The sequence below is a fragment of the Emiliania huxleyi genome, assembly GCF_000372725.1.
Source record: "Emiliania huxleyi CCMP1516 unplaced genomic scaffold EMIHUscaffold_88, whole genome shotgun sequence".
NCBI lineage: Eukaryota > Haptophyta > Isochrysidales > Noelaerhabdaceae > Emiliania > Emiliania huxleyi.
In genome coordinates, this window is record NW_005195441.1 from 64,661 (window position 1) to 79,070 (window position 14,410).

General features: G+C 65.9%; 3 protein-coding genes across 3 annotated transcripts in view; 2 read left to right on the forward strand and 1 right to left on the reverse strand.

Annotated features, from left to right (window-relative positions):
* Positions 1–1,608, forward strand: part of EMIHUDRAFT_219792 (hypothetical protein) — a gene marked incomplete at both ends in the record, with an annotated part of 2,614 nt that extends 1,006 nt beyond the window's left edge. Inside the window, 3 exons of the mRNA XM_005758115.1 lie at positions 28–235; positions 717–1,256; positions 1,543–1,608. Coding sequence (XP_005758172.1) covers positions 28–235; positions 717–1,256; positions 1,543–1,608 — 814 coding nt within the window. The remainder of the gene's footprint in view (positions 1–27; positions 236–716; positions 1,257–1,542) is intronic.
* Positions 1,609–9,736: 8,128 nt separating this feature from the next.
* Positions 9,737–11,086, reverse strand: EMIHUDRAFT_219795 (hypothetical protein; the record flags this gene model as incomplete). The annotated part of the gene is made up of 2 exons (XM_005758116.1): positions 9,737–10,324; positions 10,547–11,086. The coding sequence occupies 2 exons, from the start codon at positions 11,084–11,086 to the stop codon at positions 9,737–9,739; spliced, it is 1,128 nt and encodes a 375-aa protein (XP_005758173.1).
* Positions 11,087–11,691: 605 nt separating this feature from the next.
* EMIHUDRAFT_438875 (hypothetical protein) lies at positions 11,692–12,623 on the forward strand (the record flags this gene model as incomplete). Its single annotated transcript, XM_005758117.1, has 1 exon — positions 11,692–12,623. A coding segment is annotated over exon 1 (915 nt), but the record flags the coding sequence as incomplete, so codon positions are not given.
* Between the last annotated feature and the right edge of the window lie 1,787 nt (positions 12,624–14,410).

The following is a 14,410-nucleotide window of genomic DNA, read 5'->3' on the forward strand; positions in this document are numbered from 1 at the left end:
CCAAGTCGTTCCGCGTTCTGTGGGCAGCTTCTCCAACTTCGAGCTCATGTCGTGGGACGCGATCTCCCTCGGCGAGCTCATCGGCTCGGGCGCCGCCGGAGACGTCTACCAGGCACTGTACGCCTCGACGGGGGTGGCGTGCAAGCGGCTGCGCTTCAGCAAGGAGGCGGCCAACCGAGCGATGCAGGTGCTGGTCGAGGAGTGCCGCCTCGCGCTCAAGCTCCGCCACCCAAACGTGCTCCTCACCCTCGGGCTCGTCTCGGACGGCGACCGCAACCACGGCATCCTGACGGAGCTGATGGACCTCGCGCTGGACGACTTCCTCAGCCAGGCGACCTCCCCCGCATCTCCCCACACCTCCCCACACCTCCCCACACCTCCCCGCACCTCCCCACACCTCGCCGCACCTCCCCACACCTCCCCACACCTCCCCACACCTCCCCACACCTCCCCACACCTCCCCGCACCTCCCCACACCTCCCCACACCTCCCCGCACCTCCCCACACCTCCCCGCACCTCCCCACACCTCCCCACACCTCCCCACACCTCCCCGCACCTCCGCACACCTCCCCACACCTCCCCACATCTCCCCACACCTCCCCACACCTCCCCACACCTCCGCACACCTCCCCACACCTCCCCACACCTCCAGGCGAACACGCCGCGCGGCACGCCCGCCTCGTGGACGACGCCGTACCTCAGCGTGGCCACCGAGGTGGCGCGCGGGATGGCGTACCTTCACAGCCACCGCGTGATCCACCGCGACCTCAAGCCGGGCAACGTGCTGCTCAAACTGCCGATGATGACTGCCAAGGTGGCAGACTTTGGCGCGTCGCGCGAGAACATGCAGCCCGCCCCCTCCGCCGGCTTGCACGCGGGCGCCTTCTCGCTCGAGCGAGCGAGCGCGGCGATGACCATGTCGATGGCCGGCACGCCAGTCTACATGGCGCCCGAGGTGCTCCGGCAGGACCGGTACGGCAAGCCGTGCGACGTCTGGTCCTTTGGCGGGCTGCTCGTCCACATCGCGACCCGCCGGCCGCCCTTCGCCGCGCTGCTCGAGTCCGGCCACCTCTCGCCGCTCGACCTTCTCAACAAGGTGACCAAGGGCGAGATGCGGCCGACCTCGAACCCCGGGGGGCAGCCCGGCGCGCTTTGCTTCGCGCCGGCAGAGTGGCCGCAGGCCGTCGCGCAGCTCGCCGAGGCGTGCTTCGCCTTCGACCCGCTCGAGCGGCCCACGTTCGAGGAGGCGGCGGACGTGCTCCTCCAGGCGTGGCCCTCCCCACACACACTCACACGCACACGCACCACCCACGCGTTACCGGGCCTAGCACGTTGAATGCCGTGGGGCTCACGCCTCTCCTAGACGTGGAGCCGCGAGGGTTGGCCTGGCCATTGCCCCGCCACCTTGTGTGTGGCGAGACGTTCACCTTACCCTACCTTACCTTGCCTCACCTCCAGGCGAGGCTCGAGGCGTCCATCCAGGGCCAGGTCGACCTGAGCCGGAGCCTCCGCGCGATGATCTCGCCCGCCGGCACGCCAAGGAGTCCAAGGAGCCCAAGGTGTTCTCCGCCTGCTCCGCCCGCTCCGCCTTCTCCGAGCCCGTATGAGGCGAAGCCGGCAAAGGCGGCCGCGGAGAAGGCGGCGGCGCAGGCGGAGGAGGAGGCGAAGGCGGCGGCGCAGGCGGAGGAGGAGGCGAAGGAGGCGGCGCAGGCGGAGGAGGAGGCGACGCCGGTCGGTGCCCGCAAAGCCGTCAAGCCGGTGGGTGAGCGGTTACATCGCGGCGCGGATGCTGCGGACGAGGGCGTTGTGATCGAGGCTCGCGAGCTGAACCGGAGCCTGCCTCCCCCGCCCCCGGCGCAGCCCGTGGCCGCGGTTGCTGCTAGCGCGGCCAGAGACAGCAGCGCGAATGGCGGATCCACGTGCGAGAGTGTCCCGTCAAGCGCGAGTGGACGGACTCTGGGTTGCTAGGGCGGGCGTGGGGTTTCTTAGGAAGGATCCCCTTGCCCCTGGGTGCCCTCGCGCCCTTTCAGAATATGTGCATGTGAGACTCTCGGTCAAGCGTGTGTGAGCACAATTCAGAATTCTGTGCGTTGCGCGTGGGTGTGAGGGAGTGAGTATTCTTGATACGAAACCACGACGACACACACCAGTCGACTCGCATCGGCTAGTGCCATTTCACTCTGACACGCTAATCTTGAAAACGTCTCCAACGGAGCTCCGTGTTGCTTCCAGCGCCCTCCCCCGCGCTCCCTGCGGCCATGGCCGATGCTCCTAGGAAGAGAGGTCATCTGGCTACCGCGAGATTGACCCAACTCGTCGACATCGTCCGATGATGGTGCCGCAAAGTCAGCCTTCGGAGGCTATTTGGGGTCGAGCCGGCAGTAGCCGTGACATGTGGTTCCACCACCCCTCGTAGGCTTTGCCTCTGACCGCCGCCGTTCCCAGGCTGCCTAATGGGATGGAAAGGAAGGCTGGGCGAGCGTATAGAAGCGTGCTCGACCTCGTCGTGGCAACCTGTACGGCAGCGCTGGTAGGCGCGATGAGCGTCGTGCCACCTGACCCGAGACGGGTCGCAGGCGTCGTGCCGAGCGCGTCGAGACCGTGTCCTGATGTGATCTGCACGGGTGAGTCACGTCGGCGTCAAAGGAGCGACGTGCGACCTGTCAGAGCTTGATCTCCGATCTCAGCGGCGTCGAGCGTCGTCTCCGGCGGCGACAATTTTGTCCCTCCCCAGGACGCGCAGAAGCAGCTGCGACCCCGCCAAGTGGACGGGGGCACTCCGCGCCACCTGCCGAGTTCCCCCGTCCACTCGGCGCGGTCACAGCTCCACCGTGAAGGCACCGAGGGGAAAAATGGCGCAAATGGTCAAATCAAGGTTTTGTAACGCGAGTTGTGCCACAGTGAAATGGCACTAGCCATCGGTTGCCTCCAGGAAACAACAGTCAACACACACACACACGCTTTAGGTTAGGTTACTGGTTAGGTAGGAAGGTGAAGAACGTGCGCTTGGGCCTCACCTGATCATGCTGAACAAGCTCCTCTTGTAGCTCGATCGGTCACACCGTCTTCGCCGCCGACGTCTCCCAGTGAGATGATGGAGAGGGGGGACGACACTGCTCGATCTACCCTCTGGGGTCCCTCAGCAGCGTGCACCTCGATCCTGTACCGTGTTTGTTAGGAACCCCCCCCAATGAACACACCAGTGAGGGAGGGCGAGACGATCGAGGGGTCCCGTACCATGCGGAATCGACCCTATCCAGTGCTCACCAGTGCTCAAGGTGAAGAACAGCCAGGCTCGGACTGGATGGACACCAACCGCGGTATGGGTGGACGCTGGACAGATGATGACGACACGCACGAGCGACACACAGACACAAACAGGCTCACAAGACACACAGCCAGCTGGCTGCCACGCTTGGCGCTTCTAATTTTTTTCTTTTTCTTGCGACGCCCTATTAGCGAGCTCCTTCACTCACTCAAGAGCCGCCCTCCAAGGAGTTCGTCAACCTTTCGCTGAGCAGCGCCCGTCTGCAGCCCAGCGGCGATGGTTCTCCTCCACCAGCAATGGGAAGCGTCTATGTACGCGTCGGGTCGGCGCAGCAATGGCGAGATTGACACGGAACGCATGAACGCTCTGATCGCCGACTTGATGCGCGAGCGCTGGGGTGACTGGTTTCATCGTGTACACAGAGAGTATCTGCAGCCTATGATGTACCTTTCATGGGATCTCGTTTTCGTTCTACCTCCGAACTGCCTGCTTCTTCTCGTACTCCTGTGCTCAGCTTCCGCTCTTGCATGAGATTGGTACGTGGAGTGTCACGCCGCTGCGGCCCGGTGTAGGGCCGCTCGCGCATGTCAGCATGTCCATTAGAAGTACCTGCCCACCAGCTCTTACTGTGCATTAAATAAACTCTGTTGCCTCTCCACACCCCGAGCGTCGAGTCCCCTTGATTTTGATGTACGCCCTGCATACTCCGAGGTACGGTCCGAGCCGCCGCCATCGCAAAGTCTTACCGCCCCACACGCGTCACGCCGCTGCCAGTGCGCAGTGGCAGTGCGCAGTGGCAGTCAATGCCCACACCAAAGCATCCCGTGTGCCAGTTTATTCGTGACTCCCAAAACACGTGGACGGTCCATCGGCATACTCCGACGGTCCGAGCCGCGAGAGGAGGGCACTCGGGACGCTCCACGAGCCGTGCGGCGGCGTGCTCCTCCGCCACGCGCAGCGCGTCGTCGCCGAGCCCCCCCCCCCCCCCCCCCTAGATCGCTCCTGCTGGCGTCATTGGTTGTTGATTGCTTCGAAGCGTGTTCTACTACACCACATGAGCTTGCCTGCGGCGAGGGCGGTCGAGTGCACGGAGCTAAGTGCCTCGCCGTCCTCGCAGGAGCCGCTTAGGCGGCTCCCGTAGTGTGCCTGTGTTAGTGCCAGTGCGCGCCAGTGTACCTGTGTTAGTGCCAGTGCGCGCCAGTCCCGTGCCCAGTGTCGTGCGAGGGAGTTTTGTTGTAAAATTTTACTACACCACTAGCGCGGTTAGTAGGTGGACGAGCGCTCGCTGCGGATCAAAAGATTAGGGGATTTGTTCGCAATGTCGTGCACGGGTATGACGGCGGCCGCATCGCGTGCGGCACGCTCGGGTGCTGCGACCCCTGCGGGCCGCCTCCACCGCCGGCAAACGTGTGCAAGCCGTGGTGCAAGAACAACCCGAAAGCACTGCCCCAAAACCCAGCTTTGCGGCGGCTGCTACTTTTGCTACCACTAGTTGCCTCTGCTCTCGCCACATGGGTGGGGGGCAGCCAAGGAACTCGGAACAGCTTTTCCCGCAGCCTGCTCCTGAGCCTCTCCTTTCCCACCCGCTTGGCACCTTTTTCCGCATCGGTCCCGCTGTGGTGGGGGCGACGGCTTCTGAGGAAGCCGTCGCCCGCACCTTGTCTGTCGTGTGAACAACCACCTGCAGGCCTTCTATAGGCCCGCGGGTAGTCTCCCCCCATCCCCAGGGCCTCCAGGGCTCGCACCTCAACCTCTCATAGGCCAGCGCACAGCGCCATAAGACGTATTTGCTTCTTTCTCAATAACATGTATCCGACCAGGTCGGCGGAGGGCGCGACGGGGGCGGGAGGGGCGGCGGGGGCGGCGGGGGCGGAGGCGGTGAGGGCGGAGGCGGCGGCGGAGGCGGCGGGGGTGGGAGGGGCGGCGGAGGCGGCGGCGGCGAGGGCGGCGGATGCGGCGAGGGCGGCGGGAGAGGCGATGGTGAGGGCGGCGGGGAGGCGGGGAGGGCGGCGGCGGCGGCGGCGGTGAGGGCGGCGCCGGCGGCGGCGGCGGCGGCGCGGGAGAAGGCGGCGGCGCTGGCGAAGGCGGCGCGGCAGGTGGCTCCTGCGGCTTTGTTGTGGGCGGCGGGGGCGAAGGCGATGGCGGTGGCGCGGGCGAGGGCGGCGGGGGCGACGGCGATGGCGGTGGCGTGGGCGAAGGCGGCGGGGGCGACGGCGATGGCGGTGGCGCGGGCGAAGGCGGCGGGGGCGACGGCGATGGCGGTGGCGCGGGCGAGGGCGGCGGGGGCGGCGACGGGGGAGGGGTTGGCGGAGCTGGCGGCGGCGGAGGAACGGCAACCGGTTCGGCGCAGGTAACCCGCACTCCGCCGCCGGCCGCATTGTCGGCGGAGCAGGGCCCTGGCTCGCCCCCGATGCACGCGAGCGGTCCACAACCGCCGCCGGATGCGAAGGCGCCGACGCGGTAGACGAGGCCGTCCGCGCACGTGCAGGTTCCTACTCGAGCAAGGAAGGCTCTGGGGAGCAGTGCGGTGTGGGGCGCGCGGGGAGAGAGGTATGGAACGCGGGCCTCCGCTGCTAGGAACCTTCTAGGAACCTTCTAGGAACCTTCTAGGAACGCGGGCCTCCGCTGCTTCCCACGCCTGGCACGCTGCGCTCCACCAGATTGGCGGTGGCGCCGAAGAGCGGCGGCGGAGGCGACAGCACCTAAGGAGGCGGCGCGGGCGGAGGAACATCGCCGCTCCTGCCGACTTCAACGCTGATGTAGTAGCAGGCGAGCGATTTGCCGTTCCCGCGGATCTCGATCTCGATGCCGGCCTGAGACACGAACCCGCTGCTCGGCACCTTTTGGCGGACCACGCCTTGCACGAGAGCTGAGGTCGGGCAGGCGACGCCAGTTCCGAAGCAGAGGTCGGTCGTCTCTTTCGAAACTTCGATGTTGAAGGGGCCGTAGACGCGGAGTTCGACCTCACCGCTTGTGATGGGCTCATCCTGCTTGACGATGGCCGTGAACGTGCCATACACTGAGCGGCCCGGAATGGCTGGCACAGGGAAGAGGCAGCTGCGGCGGGGAGAGGGGGCAGGCGAGCGCCGCAGCGTGAGAAAGGGGCGGCAGCTGAGAGCGGGGCAGCAGAGAGCGGTGGCGCTGGGTGGGAGCTGGCAGCGGTTGCAAAGTGGCGTCGCGAGAGGAAGGTTCGAAGAAGTAACGAGTCTGCAAAGGGTTTGCGATCGCTCCTGCGTGCACTGCCCGGACTCGTCGCCTGGGACGGCGGGGCAGACCCGCCTCTTCGCCGGTCAGGGTGTTGGTCCGGACATGGGCGGCGCGACCACTGCTCTCTGCTCCAATGGCCAGAGACCCGGTGCGGTGCAGGCGGCCGCGCCGCCCCGCACCACCACGCCGCACCTGTTTCGGAGTGAGGGCCGCGCCCGCCGAGATTCACTAGACGGATCCGTCTGTGAACAGAACGTCAACATGAGGTCAAAGACCAGCAGGGCAGGCTCGACCGAGCGATCGTCCGGCTCCTCCCCTCAGCAGAGCGGGCGAGAATCCTAAAGGATTCACGCCTCTGTAGTGTGGGGTCGCACGGATTTCTTTTTTTAAATTTTCTTAATAATAGGGCGACGCCGAGAACATCAACAAGCCCAGGCGCGCAATACGCGAAGCGCGGCTGCTGCCTCCGCGACAGCGCCCTCTCCCGCGCCGCCCGCACCACCGCCGCCGAGCCGGCTGCGCAGCCAGCCCGTCGCGCTCGTGAGCGTCTGCTGCAGCTGCGGAGGCAGCGGAGGCGGCGCGCCGTCTGCGGGTGGCGGAGCCAGCTCAGCTGCCCGCGCCGCCTGAAAGACGACGGTGCGCCCGTCCTGCACGCCGTTCACCGAGAGGATCGTGTCTCCCGGCTGGAGCTTGCCGTCCGCTGCGGCAAAGGCCGTCTGCGTCCAGCCGCACCACCCGGTTGGCGTCGTTGAGGTGCAGGCCGAAGCGAGCGCCTGGGCAGATCGTCAGCCGGACGGTGTACGCGTGCTGATGGAGCGTCCGGCGGCCAGCCGCGCTCGACTCCGAGCTGAGGGGCGGGTGCTCCTCTTTGAGGGGGACCGGGAGGAGTTGCGGGGCGGCGCTGGCGGGGGGGGCGGGAAGTCCCGCCACGAGCGCCGGCGGGGGGCGCGGCGGGTGCGACGGGGGGGGGATGGAGTCGGAAGATGATGGGGATGGTCCTCTCGGCGAGCACCACGGTGCTCGCGGATTCGACCATCCGCCTTCTGACTGCGAATCCGACGACGGCTTCTGTGAGGACGACGGCTTCTATTAGAAGCCGTCGTCCGCGCTTTGCCTGTTGTGTGAATCGTGCGTGTGCGACAGACTTTTGTTCAGAAAATTCTCGGACAGTCCCCAATCAGGTTTCGGGCGCTTGGGGTGAACCGGAAGTGTGAGTGAGTATTCTTGATACACACGCTACCACACACACGCAACACCTCGCTACCCAACGCGGCCAAAGGATATCCACCTCGTGCACCTCGAGAACATGTGTATCGCGCGCCTTGCGGGGGGGGCGCGGAAAAGAGGAACCTCTTAGCGCCATCGCCACGGTGCTGCATGCAGCGCCGGGCGACGACGGCTTACCGCCTCCCGGCCCCCCTCGGCACACCTCCGCTGCTCAATGTTTGACGGCTCGAACCCGTGAAGCTTCCCCGTGCGCGGGTTACCCCGCACACGGGTCAGCCTGCCAGCCACGTATCCACGCAAGCGTGGTCCGCGTGCATGGCATACAGGCGTCCGCCAGACAGCGCAGAGGCTAGGCGACCGGGGAAGGACTAGCTCAAGGGCAACACAGCGTCACCAGCCGTTGGCGCGCAGAACGAGTCTGCGGCCCTCGGTTGGGACGAGTGCGCGACGCGGTTGAACCGCTCAATATGGCTGGCAGCTCGCGCTGCCGGCGGGGTTGGTTGGGGAGAACCGGCACGGGGAGGGCCGGCCTCCCCGGAGGGGTCGCCCCCTGGAGGGGCCCCAAAGGGCCCCCCGGGGGGGCGGGGGCCCCCGCCCCGAGGGGCGGGGGCGGGTCCTTCCGTGTCGCTCCCCTCGTCGGGAGTGTCCGTCGGGATGGTGTTGTCCGCCCACTCGGCAGCGTTTGAGCCTCTGTCACCTTGCCTGCCGCGAGCAGCTAGCTCGTCGACGTAGTCGTTCCATTTGTTGCCGCTGTGACCCGCCACATGCCTCCACGTCACGGTGTGTTTGGCGCGAAGGCGTCGCCAGAGGGAACGAAGGCGCTCCGCTAGCTGTCTGTTCGTTTTGGGGGTCATCCTCCCCATCATGCACGCCGCCGCGTACTCGCTGTCGGTCCGCACTACTCCGCGTGAGCCCGCTCGTTGCGGTGACGAGGACAGGAGAGCCCGGAGGAGTTCGGCTAGGGCGGTTAGTTCCGCCGTGTTGTTGGTATGCCTGCGCGCGCCGAGGTAGGCTGGGTGCGCCGCCGAAGTGACAACTGGCCCGTAGCCCTCGCTCGCCAGCGACGCACCCCTATCGCCGATTGCGTCGCCCCCGATGAGTACTGTATAGGCCCACCCTGCTTTCCCTAGAACACACTGAACCGGAACCGGTTGCCGTCCACAAAGTCACAGGTCGTCACAGAGGCAGATCTTGCTTGCCCACCCATGCTTGCCAAGCGAAGGCCCATCCACTTCACCGTCCGAGTCGAGACGGGCGAGGGCTGCATGCTCATGGGCGCTGAGGTTGGCGGCAAATGGCTTGACAAGCGCCTCGACGAGAGTGTCATCGGCCCTGCTCTGGATGGGGTCTACAGGCGAAACCGCCGAGACGGAGACACGCTGCCCCGCGTGACCGCGCAGCAGTGCAGTGTGCGACTTGAGGGGAGCATCGAGCCCGTGGACGCGAGCAAGAGCAGTACCGCGCTTGGCTGGGCGGGCGAGGTCAGCCTGCTCTTGCTCTTCCCCGGCGTCCGGCACGGGACGTACCAGCCCCCGGTAGTCCCAATGCCTAGCCTGGCGGGCGTCATCTGCCGGTGACGGCGCCATCTCTTATAGCAGCTAGTGGATCGGCACTGCGAGACCCACCGGCTTCTCCTAGATCCAGAGCCCTCCCGTAGAGTCCTAGAGCCTCCCGTAGACCGCCACCCGCGCCAGAGTACCGGTAGAGCGTGTGGCTCGTTGGACGTGCTCCACGCCTCTTGAGTGTGTCTTTTCATGTCCTCTTGCATACCATGCAACACGTCTGACCGCGGGCCGGCAGCCTGAGACGCGCGCCCCGTCGCTCTCCGCTCTCCTTCTCCACCCCACCCCCGTTGCCGTTCCGCCTTCGCTCCAGAGCTGAAGGGGCGGCGCGCACCGGCCACCGCTTACACCGCATGCGCACACATACAGTACACCATCCCATCCCCGAGAGCGCCGTTTATGATACTCATCTCTCGTGAATCCCCCATGTATGCGGGCGCTGGAGCAAGCAGAGCCAGAGGGCAGAAGGCCTCACCGCACCATGTTCATGAGGTCGGTGATGGAGGGGATCCGTCCGAAGGATGAGTTCCGGACACGCGGAGAAGGGTCCGAGATGGATGCGTGCGGCGCGTCGGGGGACGTGCGCGTGTCGGGGAAGGGTGGGATCTTGCAGGCCACTGCGCCCTCCACGTCGAACTGCTCAAACGCCTCCCGCGGCCAGTGCGCGTCGAGCAGCTCCTTGCCGGCGATCGTGGCGATGAGCAGCGCACCGCCGGACATGGTGAAGGCGGAAAGCGGCTCGCCGACGCCGGCGACCATCCAGAGCGGGCCGAGCGGCACCTCGAGCAGCAGCGCGATGGCGACCTCTGTCGGCGGGACGCGGCCGGAGACGAGGGCGATGGCAATGTGCATCGCGGAGATGCCAAAGGCGTTGAGGGCGGAGAGGGCGACGAAGGTGCCGCTCGGAGGGACCAGGCCTCGGGCTCCCTCGGTCGCGAGCTTCGCCGCCCCGAGCACGAGCAGGGCGAGGTAGGCGCCGAGGGCGGGGATGGCGGGGCCGCATGCGCGCGGGTGCGAGTGGGCGAGGCGGCGGGTCGCGACGATGTAGCCGGCCATGAACTGCCCCGTGCTGATCGGCACAAGCAGCGGCCACTGCTCCAGCCATCCCACCGCACCGGCGGCGCCGTTGGCGTCGCCGCCACCGCCGCCCGCACCAGCCATGCCCACGCCGGCCGCCGCCTTCTCCCGCCGCGCCGCCGCGAGCCGCGCGTCGAGGGCCTCATACGCGTCGCGCTCCGCTGCGTCGACCCCCAGCGCCGCGGGCGCAAAGGCAATCACCACCGACGTGAGGGCCAAGGCGAGGGCGCCGAGCGTTCGGCCGCTGACGGGCTCGTCAAACAGGAGTGCGCCCAAGAGTGCCGCCCAGAGCGGTGCTAGGCTTGTCAGGATCAGGGCCTGCGCCGGGTCACACACCATCAGCGAGGCGCCGAACGTGACGGTCGCCAGCGCCTGCAGAGCGCCGGCCGCCAGCACCTGCACGGGCGGCGCGGCGGCGAGGCCAGCGAACAGCTTCGCAAACCCGCCGCGGAGCGAGGCGGCGACCGGAGTGAGCATCACGCAGACGAAGACGGTGCGCCAGAGGAGGATCGTCAGCATGTCGTCCGCCTCCTCGCGCTGGAGCCGCAGGAGCAAAGCATCGGGCGTGACGCAGGTCACGCCCGCGTACAATATCAGGCGCGGCAACGCTCTTGGCAGCACTCGCGCCCTCACCCCGAGGTCCTCGACACGGACGGGCGCTGAGGCCTTGACCGCGACCGCCTCCGCGTCCGGTGAGTGGCAGCAGCCGAGAGCGCGGGTTTGCATCGGGGTCTCCTCCAGCATTGCCCACGCACACTCACGAGCACTGACCTGACGAGCACAGACGAGCACAGAAGACGAGCACAGGACCCACGCCACAGCAGCCGTGCATGCACGCCGTCGTGGGACAGGCTGCCCCGAGGACAAATCCTGACACGTTCCGATAACGATTGGGGTGGCAGTGGGGGCCCCAACTCGTGGTAGGCCACTAGTTTATCGTAGGGTACTCACGGATACCTCTCCTCACACATCGCATGCGGTCTTCACTCAGCCTCCGCTGCTGTGAACACCAAACTTGCACTGTTTTTTGTCAGCTGGTGGACGCTAGACAGATGATGACGACACGCACGAGCGACACACAGACACAAACAGGCTCACAAGACACACAGCCAGCTGGCTGCACCACACCCTGAGTTGGCGTACACATAACTCAAGGCCACATCCCCTAAAACATCCTCCCTGTCGCCCCCCCCAGCACTCCACGGTGCCAAGAGAACAAACAAGGGCACATCAAACAACAGACGGCAGGAACCCTCCCTCCCTCAGGGGGGGGTTGTGTTTTGCCGCACTCCCCAAGGCGCAACGCGCAAGTCGGTGGCGATCTTCTCTCGAGGTCTCGGAAAGTTGGTCCGCCTGGACCAAATAAATGATCTTCTCTCTCTCTCTCAACATACTCGCGGCCGCAGCGATTCGGGGCGAGATGTTGTTCGGGCTGCTCGCGGGGCACGCCTCCGGCTCGGACGTCACCCAACTCGCCGACATTGGCCATACCGACAGCGCATCCGGCACTCTCATCGACGCGGATTCCGCCCTCTCCGCCCTCGCCACCACCGTCCTCGAGAAGAGCCAGAGCGGGAGAGTGCATGACGAGTTTAAGGCCGTCCTCTCCAAGATCTTGCCGGAGTTCGACTCTTGCTTCTTCGACTTCGACACCGGCCTCAACGACCATTTGCCGATGCCGCTCGTGCAGGGCTCGCTGGAGCGCCAGACTGACGAGGTGCAAGCTTGTCGGTCGCAGACGAACGCGGCGGAGGGCAGCATCGCATCGGCGCATGACTTCGGCGCCGTCTCCTTGCTCGTCGTCTGCGGCGCCATCTGCTTCCTTTTGCACGCGCACGCGTGCTTGGGAGCAGTTTCTGAGGGTATGCACACACGCAGCCGCCGCCGGCTCTGCTTTCTCCTGCTTCTCTCTCGGATCCAGGCCGTCGCGTCCGTGTCAGCCTTCGACTGCACGAACCACCCGAACCCGATGCAAATCGTCAAGAAAACCGGCGACTATTCGCTCATTGAGCTGGACATCTCGACTGGTGTGTACTCGGATGTCCACACTGTCCAACTCGACACCGCCGTGGACGCGGGTGGTGCGAATCCAAGCTTCGCAAACGCCTTCTTCATCAACCCGATCGACGACATCGCGTACGGCAAGTTCACTGATGGCAATAATCAGGACTTCTTCTGCCGCTTCGCAGCCAACCAGATCGCCGAGCCTATGGAGTGCCTCTGCGCCCTGTCGATCGTGGGGAAGGGGGGCACTAGAAGCGGCGGGGAGCTCAACTCGGCGACGATCGTCAACGACATCTACTACGTGGGGATGGGCACGAAGAACCTGCGGACGATCCCGAGCGTGAGTACCTGCTTCACGGACACCAGCTGCTTCGCGCCGGGCGCGCCGTCCCCTTTCACTCAGTGCCCGGGCGCTTGGATCTTCGGAAACCGGGACGACGGCTTCGGTGGAACCACCACCTTGGCACTCGAGACCATCAATTTTGACGTCGGCGCACTCAACCTGAACATCGCCTCGCTCACCGCCCAGTTTGGCTGGAACGAGCTGGACTACTCCACCAACTCGCGCTACTTGACGAACAACGTGTACACGTACGACTCGGTCACGGACAGCGTCTCCACCTTTCGGCCGTGCTGCGACAACGGCAACAACTACCTTGACATCAACCCGTACACTTTTGGGGGCACGACGTATCTGATCGGCCTGTCCACCGAGGATGGCAATGCCCTCATCGTCAAGCTCAGCCCGTCGGGCACCTCGGTCGACGGCTACGCGTACGCGCGCTCCCGCTTCGAGTGGTTCGGCGCCAGCTACAAGGCCAACGAGAACATCGACAACTCACGGGGCTTCAAGGGCTTCGGTGCGGCGTTTCAGTACGGCGACGACATGTACTACGCCGCCAACGGCGGGACTGGCGTCTTCAAGATGAACCGGCCCGTTCTGGAGGAGATGCTTGTCGCATGTGACTTCACGGCTGGTGGTCGCCAGTGCGGCATCACCGGCGGGGACATGCTCAAGCTCCAGCGCGTCGCCGCCTCCGCTGGCACCGGCAACAACGACGGGCTGAACTGCGTGAATGTGGTGGACCCATTCCCGGATCTCCCGCCTGCTCCACCGTCGACACCGCCCCCCTCCGCCCCGCCTGCGCCGCCGCCGTCCGCGTCGCCGTCGCCGCCGCCGCCCACGCCGCCGCCTCCCTCCGCCTCGCCGACGCCGCCTTCCCTCGGTGCGACCAACCCCCTCGCTCCCAACGCCTCGCGGCATCCCTTGCCTCACACTGCAGCACCCTCGCTCACCTCAGACGCACTGCCGACCTCTCTCCCCCCCGACGCCACAGATGAAGACGAGGATGACGACGACGTCGACGACGAGCCAACGGACGATGACGGTGCGACCAACCCCCTCGCTCCCAACGCCTCGCGGCATCCCTTGCCTCACACTGCAGCACCCTCGCTCACCTCAGACGCACTGCCGACCTCTCTCCCCCCCGACGCCACAGATGACGACGACGACGACGACGACGACATGGGGGGCGATGACGAGGACGCAAAGTTCACCGCCGCGTAAATACCGTAGGGTGCCGAACTTAAGGTAAGGTAGCTTGAGTTAGGTAGGTGCTTTGCACTGAGTTAGGCACGGGGTAGCAGCAGTTAGGGCCCGGGGATTTCTTTTTTGGTCCGACGGCCGGAGCTGACGTGGAGCTGACGAGGGTGCGGCGAGTGAGGAGGAGGAGGAGGAGGAGGGGGAGGAGGAGGAGGAGGAGGAGGAGGAGTAGGGATCTAGTAGCGTAGGCACTCGTACTTGAGCGTAGGTGTTCGTAGCGTAGGAGGGAGATGCCTCAGTGGTGCGGGCCGCGGGGCCCGTATGTGCCGGTCCGGGCTGGACCGAGAGGTGGGTAGCAGGAGTTAGGCACATTAGAACAGGAGTTCGGTCAGAGGAAAAGGGCTCCCTAACTCAAGCTACCTTACCTTAAGTTCGGCACCCTACGGTACGCGGTAGAAGCAAGAAGCGCAAGGGCGCTCTGCAAACCGCTAGTGCAACGCGAACCACGCCAGCAAGGCGCG